We start from the raw sequence: 10,466 nt of genomic DNA on the forward strand, positions 1-10,466 counted from the left end.
GTTTAAGACTCAAGTATAAAGCATTTGATTTGAATAAGTATGAAATGTCACCCCAAAACAAAAGATAGAAAACGGGGTATGAAGTTACTCACGTTCAAGTATAAAACTTGATCGGTAAAAGATGAATAACCGTATGGATGAAGTTTAACGAGCAAGGCCTAAATGACAATAAAATCTTGGATTTAGAATGGTTGTCTTGAAGATCTTTAAATAAAATAATTGTTGCAAAAAGTAAACAATTAAAGTTCAAGGTTTAAATGTAACTATTTAAGAATTTATAATAACAATCCTTTAAAAATGTAAGTTTGCTCGAAACCGGGTTAAAGTATCTAACATTAATATTTACTTAGCCAATGATAAGTAATAAGGTGGGAAAAATGCTAAAATAAAAGTTCCTTTGGGACAAAGATACTAAAACGGGGTTTTAACGAGTGTTCGGGTTGTCGATTCGGGTCTTGACAAATGGTCAAACCCAAAGTCAACTTTCCAACATATTAATTGTTATGAGATAACTCATTAAAATATACTAACACTTAACCAAGTATGTAGATCTATTTTTTAGAACTAACAACGCACGTTAAGCGAGTGTTCGGTTTTGTCGGTCCAAACTAAGTGATGAGATCAAGTTGGATCCAAAAATTCCAAGTACTTAAGAAAATAATTAAAATCAGTTTGTAAACTATTTTTAAAGAAATATACAAGTCTTGATAGCTAAAAACACACTTTTGTGTCTTAAGCGAGTAAAAGTCGGTATAGTTCGGTTTGGTTCGGTCTCCATCTCACAAATAGTTCATAGATGGTCTCTACATGCCCAAATATCATAGAACTTGTATATTGGTTTATAAATGAAGAAAACTTAAATTTTACAACTAAAAAGTTAACCACAAGTCTTTTAAGCAAAAGTTTTGGTTTAGTTCAGTTTCCATCTCCCAACGAGTTCATAGATGGATTCCATATGCTTAATATCAAAGAACTTGTAAATATGATTTTTGAAACTCAAATATAGCAATAAACATGTTTAAACAACTATTTTAACAAAACTAGTAAACAAAAGTTCGGTTTCCGGTTTGGACTAGTTTCGGTTAAACCGAGGTTAGTCTTATCCAAACCCACACCATGGAACTTGTAAATAAGATGAACAAATTAAAAGGGTTAAAAGTTAGTCATAAGTGATATGTATAATAAGTTATGTGTGTGTGTATATATATCAAGAACACGAAGTCCTCCATGAAGCCTTGCCTTATGACATTCGAAACTTAACCAACCGGAGTCGGTGAAGTAACAAATAAAGGAAACAAGGGGTGTGTATTATATATATGTTGTACCACCATATTCAAGTGTTAGTAATATTAGATGAACAAGTTAAAATGAAAGACTATAGTTAGTTGACCTTAAGAAATCAAAATAACAAAATGTTGAAGATGAATACTTGGATTTGAGAGAGATTTTGGAGAAGATGAACAACCAAAATGGTGTATGGAGCCTTGCTTTTATAATGGTAAGAGTATGGTTCATACAAATAGGGTAAAGATGCATGTGATGGTTGAAATGGTCAAACAAGTTTTTCGTAAATGGCAATAATAGTCCCCAAAGTTTGGTTTAAGTCATTTTAAGGAGTTTTAAGGACCAAAAAGAATGTTTTCAAGACCCAACAAGTGTAAAACAATATTGTAACATAAAATCCATCATTTTGATTATATCATAAGCTTTGATTTACAAAATGGGTCAGTTTACATGATAAACGAATACAAAAACGAATACAAACGAGACCCGAAATTGACGAATGTCACAATCGTTAACTTTACACGTGTCATTCTGTGACTGGTCAATCAAATCTCACGTCACGAATACCAATTTCACGTCGGAGACAGATTTCCAAGGACTATTTTGGGAAGAGAACATGTATTGGACTATTTTGAATTTCTCTCTCTTCTAAAGGACTATTTTGGGAATTCTCCCTAATTTATACTATTTGTTAAATCTTAGCATGTTTGTTATTTTTCACTTCAAAAAATTAAAGAATAATTTATTCTTTTTATAAATTTTCTAAAGCAGTTAATGTATCATCATAGTTATTACAAAACAGTAAAAACAATAATAATAACAACAACAATAAACTCTATTAGGCCATATGTAATGGGGCTAGAGTTTGGGCGATTCTGGGCGCGAACACCGCTCCCCCGGCGATTTTTGGGCGAAAAGGGGTGGGGAAGGGGTGTTATTGTCGTCTGGGTGAAGAAAATAATATTATTATTAGTAGCTACATTTCTTACATAAGACTGGTCGTTATGGTGAGGGGTTTCGAAGCCCCTCCCCAGTGCCACGTCAGCGTCACGTGGGCACTGGGGGCTTTGAAGCCCCACCCGAAAGATGACCCTCTATGGTGCGGGGGCTTTGAAGCCCCTTTATTTATTATTTTTTTATAAAACCAAAAATCAACAAACACAAACACAATAACCTATAACCCCTCAAATGGCATCACTAGAAACCCACCTCCTCCACCTCTTCTTCCTCATCCTCCACCTCACCACCACCACCACCACCGATCTCACCACCCTAATCTACAAAGGCTGCGCCAACCAAAACTTCTAAAACCCACTAGCCACCCAAAACCCTCGTCTCACAATCACAATCATCCACCACCACCTTCTTCAAAACCACCGCCAGAGAAAACGATTCATCCACCACCATCGCTGGTCTGTATGTATGTGTGTTTGAGAGAGAGAGAGGGCCCACATGTTTCCCATCCGCGCCGGCCGTTGCAACAATCTCACCCACGGCGCCCAGCCCTCAACGGCGCCCCACAGCGGTGTTTGCCACCCACCGCGCCCCAAAAAAGACCTCATCCGCGCCCCATAGTGGATAGTCTAAGAGTTCATCTTGTTAATCACCTTTTGGCGCAAATTAGAATTAGATGTAACTTTCGTAAGTCATCATCATCATCATCGTACTCAGTATATCCCACCAATAGCAATGCTATGGTAGGGTCTGAGGAGGGTAAGATGTAGACAGTCTTACCTCTATCCCATAGGGATAGAGAGGCTGCTTCCGGTGAGACCCCCGGCTCGATAGTAGTTTTGCATCAAGCCTTGGACATAAGGCACATAGCACTCAATCATCAGGGACACCGGCTGATTGGTGCATGTGCCCTTGTCTTTCGGCTATCAACGCCACCGCATGATGCCTGATTAACCTTCCGCCACTTTTAACGTTATTTTCACGAGATTAGTAAAATAACGTCAAAATTAGTGCACTTTTACTTTTGCCCACCCGAGGGTTCACACATATATACATTATATGCGAGCACCGCAAGCAGGGCGTATGTAACTTTCGTAAGTAATAACATAAAAAGTATATCTGGTTTGATCCAGCCTATTTCTGAAATAAATAACTCACACACACTCCCTCTTCAAAAAAAGATCAAGACCTCAAGCACTAACTTAGATTTATTAGATTTGTTGCTAAAGAATCGGTATTAAACCCGAAACTCTCGGTGGATGGCTAGTGGCCCAAAGAATCAATTACATTAGTGGTCAATGTTGTTCATATTAAGCAATAAGCGGTTATAGGCTTCAACTATTTCATAAAATATCCGACACAAAATCAATTGATCTAAATTTTTTATTGGAACTTGTTAAACTGGATTTATGAAATTAGAATTTACATCATGAATAGAGTAGTAGTATAGGTTTATGCTGGTGATGATGGGTAGTTGTATGCATATCACTGGCAAATTATTGGGTTTATAATAAAGTTAGCAGGAGTATAATTATTTTAACCTCTTTATATTTTGGATAGTAGAAAGCTTTATGAAATTAGAATTTACATCATAAATGTTCTGAGTACGTTTATTTGTTTATCAGTTAATTTCATGGTGGATAAACATTTAAACTTGTATACCGTAATATTTCATAGAGAAAGGATGCGTGCCAAAGTAAGACTTAAATATTGTGGGCCGACATTGGGTGGTGCAAAATTTAAACATGTTGACCTCAAGAGTCAAGACTCATCTCTGTACATAGTGGAATTAAAGAAGGATGTCATTCAATTGTACAAAGATATCAACAAATAATCATCTACAGAGGAACTTATGCTAAGGGTGCATGGTCATATGAGTTGCATGATAAACGAAAAATTAGGTTTTCAGAGAGCTCCTATGAGGTGGAGCTCACCAAATCATTCGGCTCAGATATATGACATGTTAACTGACACAAAAAATGACTAATGTGTCGGTGACAAAATATAATCATATGATCATTTTTGCCACGTCATATTGATTGTATGATCCATATGATATCAAATGGCCTGTATGATGTAATCGGCACACATGTTGTTGATATATAAATTTTTTATGATCTTTTAGAACTACACTTAAACATATTAATTAAAATGAATATAAGTCAGACAAGATTGATTTCCGAAACAAATGGCAACTTTCATGTAGATCTCAAGACTCGGTTTATTTACCCTTAATATCCATACTATAAATGGATAAATAACCTTATTGTAATATGTGTAAGATAGTGGTAAAGACTTTTCGATTGATTTTCATTCAATATAGGGTTACATTATATAGAGATAATCCGGCCCGTGGGCTCGGTACTAAACCATAGTACTATAGGTTCCAATACTCCCCTCCAGTCATAGCGGTAGAGAATTAGACGCTTAGACTGGAAAACAATGCATATAAAAACATAACAATAATAATAAAATAAACGTGCTTCAATCGACTCGAAAATCAAAACTTTTTCCATCAAATCCATATAGTGTTGATGTCTCCGTCCATTTATCGGTTGATTGTGCCATCCATGGTTTGCATGATTGTGCTTGTTGGGATTACGCGGTTGTAGTTCATTGGTTCTTGGTTCCCGGAATGATGACCGGCTAGCGGTAAGTTCACAACCGATGATCATAGTCATGTGTCAGTTTGTTGAGGCTTAGCATGCGGCGGGCTTTTAGATCCGAAGATCTTAAATAGAAAGAAAAAGAAAGGACAATAAGACAGAAATGCCAGTGACCGTGATCAACGGCGGTCATTTGTATATGTAGATCAAGATATGAGATCCGTAGATCTTAAAAAGAGAAAAAAAAACTAATCTAATCAAACCTTAGTTTGAACTCGATGGCCGTGGAACGTGGTCCTTATCGTGGCTACAACACCGATGAAATAATTAAAGAAAAACAGGAAAAGAAGCAGTCTCAACTGTTTAGAAGTAAACCAAGATAACAAGTTAAAAAAATAACCCAACCAAGATGAAGTAAAAAACCAGATCTGCAAAAGATAAAACACAAAGGTACTACAAAAGTGCTTATTTATCTTGTTCGGGAAAATTAGCATAAACTCAAAATCATAGTATACTTTTGTGATGAAAGTCAAACTATGATGTCATCAACCGAAAATAATTGTATCAAAAAGTTACAGTGAAATCAATAAGGATTGGAAGGCAGCCGATGATAACGAAGCTTTATTTGACATAAACTTAAAAAATATAACAATATAAACGAAACCAAAAACGGAGATGGGACAGGGCGGCGGCTATGGCGGCTCACCGCCCTGTCTAGGGTTTGAATCAAGTAACGGCGGCTAGGGTTTGTATTTGTGAAGAAGAACGAGAAAGGTCCAGAACCTTTTATGGATGTGATATCATGTAAGATAGTGGTAAAGACTTTTCGATTGATTTCCATTCAATATAGGGTTACATTATATAGAGATAATCCGGCCTGTGGGATCAGTACTAAACTCTAATGCTATAGGTTCCAATAATATGTACATTTTTGAGATCCATAAAATAAACAAACTCTTAGTTTGGTTGTGGACGTAATCATTCAGGTCTAAGTACATTTCCTATAAATAATATTGCGGTGCTAGAACAAGTGAACACATACTAACAAGTTTAGTAACTTTTTAGACCTTATTTTCATTGTTTTAGGAGTTGTGATAACACCAAAGGCCGGGTTAATAACTCAAGATATGAAGATTTTATATGTAATTCCCAATTAACGGGGGTTCAAAGTCTCAATGTGAGCAAATGGTATAAATTGATGGGCATGTGAGTTTACTATTCAACAATAATATTATAAATGGTGTACGCCATCAGGCTTCTGGTCTGCTGGTAAGGACTTACCGCGGAGTGGTTCAAAAAATAAATAATGTTTTATCTTTCGTAGATGGTATGATGAGTATCATTACATTACAGAACTGTTAAATTATTTAAGAACTTGAAGAAACCCTTGAAAACTAACGTTTTTTATAAAAAAATTTGTATGTTAATGTTGTTTGAATGTAGTTTTATCATTTTTTTTATATCTATATTTACGATTACAGTTTTGAAAATTAGTTTTTATCAATGTTGTAAAAGTAGATCTACAAGGCCGAGTATTCTTTGAGTACTCGCTACAAGGTATGGTGCTGAGGGGAGTTTATTTAACTCCGCCTAATTATTAAAAATTGGTCAAAGGTGGTCAATATCAGCCAGAAATACATCTAGTCGGTTAACTTGGGTCTATTTTGACTTAAAAATACAAAATAATTCGTATTTCTATAATGTTAAAGAACAAACATCATTTTTTTAATTAATGATTAACATTTATTAGAATAATTTTATATTTAAAAATGTATTTCTCTTATTTATATTGATATTCACTTACTTTGCTATAATATTAGTAAACTTATGATATTTGAAATATATATATATATATATTACAAAAAAAATTAATTTTCTTTATATTTATCATGTCCGAGTACTCCCCGAGTACTCCGAGTACTCCCTCCAAGGGTGTCGGCCGCCTAAGGACCGCCTAGCGACTTTTGCAACATTGGTTTTTATACATATCTATGTTTTGTTTTACACCTATGTAAATTTGTTATTACATAAATTTTACACATATGTAAACTTGTTATTTATATATGTAATCAAAAAAATTTATATTAAATATGATAAAACTACTCTTAAATAATGTTAATATATAAAAAAATTAAAAAAATATTTGGTTGTGTAGAGTTCCTAAGAGTTCTTAACTTTTTTAGAGTTCTTAAATGATACTAACCCGTACATGCTAACTATTAATATTTGTATTATTATCAATACTTCAATTGCTGTCTAAACAATCAATACTGGCCATGGACCATGAAGTTTTCCAAAGGCAATCTTGTACGTTGATTCCATAAAAACAAACTAACATACAAAACATAAATATACTAACTCCTTAACTTCACAAAAAACAACACTTCCTAAACTCATTTCTAAAGCACAAACGCATTTCTAAAACTAGGAAACAAAACACTCACAAGTCACACATCACCCTCACAAACACCGCATTCAACAACACTCACTTCTTTCACATCCAAGTCGCACCACCAGCACACAACCCTGGCGAGCTTTGCCTCAAATTCATAATCACAAGTGTTGCAGCTGCATGAGCCAAACCACCACCCACAACAAAAACATGAAAAATCTGATGACTATGCCCTGCAATGTCAAATGCACCCGGCTTCCATCTTTCGGGTATCCGTTTAACATAAAACATCGCTCCAACGGAGTAGAAAACCGCCATGAACACCTCATAAACAAGAGCCAATAATATTTTGGGGTCAGCGCGGTGGAGGTAGACCGCGTGTGTGGCTGGGACAATACCAGAGAACCCCATGGCGAGAAATATGGTGGCACGGAAGGAACGGTAGCGAGGGGCGGATAGGGCTGGGGAGAGGAGGGTGGTGATGGCGAGGAGGCCGAGGGTGGTGATGGCGGAGAGGTAGAAGAGGCGCGAGAACGGGTGGCAATTGAAGGCGTAGAAGATTGGGGCGAAGAATGAGGTGACGATCATTAAAGAGATTCCGGCGTAGTCTAGACGCCAGAAAAAGAGGTTGAAGGTTTTGGAGTGGCAGGCGAAGAGGTGGGAGATTGAGCTGCAGATTAAGCAGCCCATGGCTCCAGTTAAGAAAACGAACCATGGCCATATTGGGATTGAGTTGTTGATTAAGATGATTGATGGTTTATACATGTCTCCTACCATGGGATCCTGCACAACACCATTAAAATTAAAATGATTTAGTTGTTGATTTAGATGATTGATGGTTTCATTAAAATGCTTTAAGCTATGAACGTAAACGAATTGAACGTCTAGTGAACGGTTAAGGTAAAATTCATCTATGTTCATGAACAACTTTTTTTTTCTTCTAGTTAAATAAAATTGAAAATATGTTTTGTTTGCTCATCTATGTTCTTGAAAGTTCGTTATGTCCGTACATTTAAACTCGTTTATGCCCATTCGTTTACATTGTATTATGTTCTCTAGTTAACATTTCCCTAAATAGTTTTATGTTCATTATTCGGTCTAGATTTGTGAATTTCAGATATCACATATAACAAATACTCTTGTTCTAGCTATTCAGTTTTTGGTCCAACAATGTTCATGCTAAAGTAAACACAACACTTTGGAACTAAAAGACTAATAAAACTAGACTTAACTGAAGCAGATCATATTTAGCGTTCGTTCCTTTACGTTAATGAATCATTTGTTTATACTATTAATGAACGAACAAATGCACACGGACAAAATCAATTACTTAACGAACAAACAAACAAGCGCGAACCGGAAAATTTGATTCATTTAATTGTTCGTGCTTAGTAGATTGATGGTTAAAATTAAACGAATATGAACATTCCTATCGTGTTCTTATTTAGAAGACCAGTTTTACGGCACAACATCATCAGCAAGATACCAGTTAGTTTTCAGTCATTAATCAGTCACTAAAAAGGTACCATGTGAAATAGTTAATGCTTATTGAAAATGAATACTGTGATCATAAACATTAAATGCTGATTATATGGTGCATTTTGTATGAATATATGTGTTTGTTTAAAAGTGAACATTTTTGTAGCAAACAGAAAAAGATTTCGAAATTGAAGTCATATATATAAGTAGCAGTTATAAAGGGACTAGTCAGGTACATGTTTCTTTCACTAACCATATCATGTGATATGGATTTTCAAACCCATGATTCCCAAATCACCTTTTGTGATCATATTGTCCCCAACCTTTTCTTGTCAATTCTATCTTTAATATATCCTCATTTTAATAATTACAAGCTTGGAACAGTTCTACTCTTTTGTTAAGAGTTAACTTCTCAAGTTTGAAGTGGAAGAATCGGTGTGGTTTCACTTTTTAACGCAATTACCGTTCAATAAAAAAAAATTAATTACTCAGATGCTCCATACGATTCGTTTACATGTAATACTTGCAACTATCACTCACCGGCGTTAACATCGAAACAACAGAACCGTTAGCTTTCGTTGTCATTGTTATCATGGTCGGTACTTGAAAACCGTGAGCTCTGCATTTAAAATATGACATAAAAGTTATCAATGGACAGAATCACAGAAATCACTGAATACAATAAATATTATTTAACAATTCTGATATAAAATAATCACAATGACGTCATCAACACCATGAACAAACCTGGAGAAGAAACTCGCCACCATTGATTCCACCTTATCCTTATTCATCAAGCTCCAAACCGCCATTGACAAAAATATAAAAAATCCTATCAAATGCCTTCACAAAATTCAAATTCATGATCAGTATATAGGGTTAAGATATCGTACAATAATCGTTAACGCACAAAAAATGTATACGAGTGACGCTCAAGCCAAAAACAAACATGCTCAAAAGCCAAAATACAAAAAAACGCTCTAGAAATCCATAACGCGCTCAAAACGGTTTTCGTGAAGAAAAGTAAAGTTGATCGATTAACGATTCAAATCTGTTTTTTTATTGATGAACCGATGATTAATTGAATGTATATTGACGATTTCGAAATTCTGATGTGATTTCATTGATCAATTTAATGAATATATGTATTTTTGTACGTAAGCATTATTGTATTCTATCTTTCATCTATATATTAGTTCTAATTAAAAAAAAATGTGATCGATTACTTACGTCCAGATATTTAGGGTTTCGTTATGCCAAGCGAATACGCTTCTGATGACATCCTTCAACGGCCATTCGCACCGGTAATAATCCAAAATAAACTCATTATCTTTCAAATACTCCGGCAACTCGCCGTACTTTAAAAGTCTCTTACCGGATCTCTCCTTCAACATCGCGTCCGTACAGTTGATGACGTCTCCTCCGCCGTTACTCCTCCGTCCTCGCTTCTTCATTCGAATGGCCGGTGTCAATCTCACCGGCGTTTCATTCGCCGGAAACTATATCTCCGATCACAATAACAGTTGCCGGAGTTATAACTGAAATGAAGAAATATGACATGGAAGAAGCATCCAAAGGTTGAATAATTTATAACCTGCCATTAGACTTGTGATGTAAATTTATTAGATTTATTTTTCATTTTTCATTTTTGGATTGTGATCTGGTGTGGGAAGTGATGTTTGGTTGTGACACGTGTTGATAGATGAACGGTTCGTTCTGACAGTTAATGTGGTTGAACGGTGTGATGAGAT

At 35.4% G+C, this 10,466-nt stretch overlaps 1 protein-coding gene across 2 annotated transcripts; it reads right to left on the minus strand.

The window, feature by feature from the left end:
• Nucleotides 1-7,186: 7,186 nt before the first annotated feature.
• Nucleotides 7,187-10,248, minus strand: LOC143624152 (heptahelical transmembrane protein 2). 2 transcript variants are annotated; one of them, XM_077094880.1, is made up of 5 exons: nt 9,946-10,248; nt 9,463-9,558; nt 9,256-9,334; nt 7,309-8,019; nt 7,187-7,262 (listed from the first exon to the last, which is right to left on the minus strand). In XM_077094880.1, exons 1-4 carry the CDS (start codon nt 10,167-10,169, stop codon nt 7,339-7,341), a joined length of 1,080 nt encoding a protein of 359 aa, XP_076950995.1. In that variant the 5' UTR covers nt 10,170-10,248; the 3' UTR covers nt 7,187-7,262; nt 7,309-7,338. The 2 variants fall into 2 exon arrangements, with proteins under 2 accessions (XP_076950995.1, XP_076950994.1); XM_077094879.1 differs by having other exon boundaries at nt 7,193-8,019.
• Nucleotides 10,249-10,466: the final 218 nt, after the last annotated feature.

The sequence above is a fragment of the Bidens hawaiensis genome, unplaced genomic scaffold, assembly GCF_021521415.1.
Source record: "Bidens hawaiensis isolate Kalapana, Puna unplaced genomic scaffold, B.hawaiensis_p1.1 tig00003698_1, whole genome shotgun sequence".
Classification (NCBI taxonomy): Eukaryota; Viridiplantae; Streptophyta; class Magnoliopsida; order Asterales; family Asteraceae; genus Bidens; species Bidens hawaiensis.

Coding starts and splice junctions, on each gene's coding strand:
- LOC143624152 (XM_077094880.1), bottom strand. CDS start 10,169: ATGAAGAAGCGAGGACGGAGGAGTAACGGCGGAGGAGACGTCATCAAC. Junction 9,335..9,462: donor GTGGCGAGTTTCTTCTCCAG/GTTTGTTCATGG, acceptor TTTTAAATGCAG/AGCTCACGGTTTTCAAGTAC. Junction 8,020..9,255: donor TTGTTTCGATGTTAACGCCG/GTGAGTGATAGT, acceptor GGTGTTGTGCAG/GATCCCATGGTAGGAGACAT.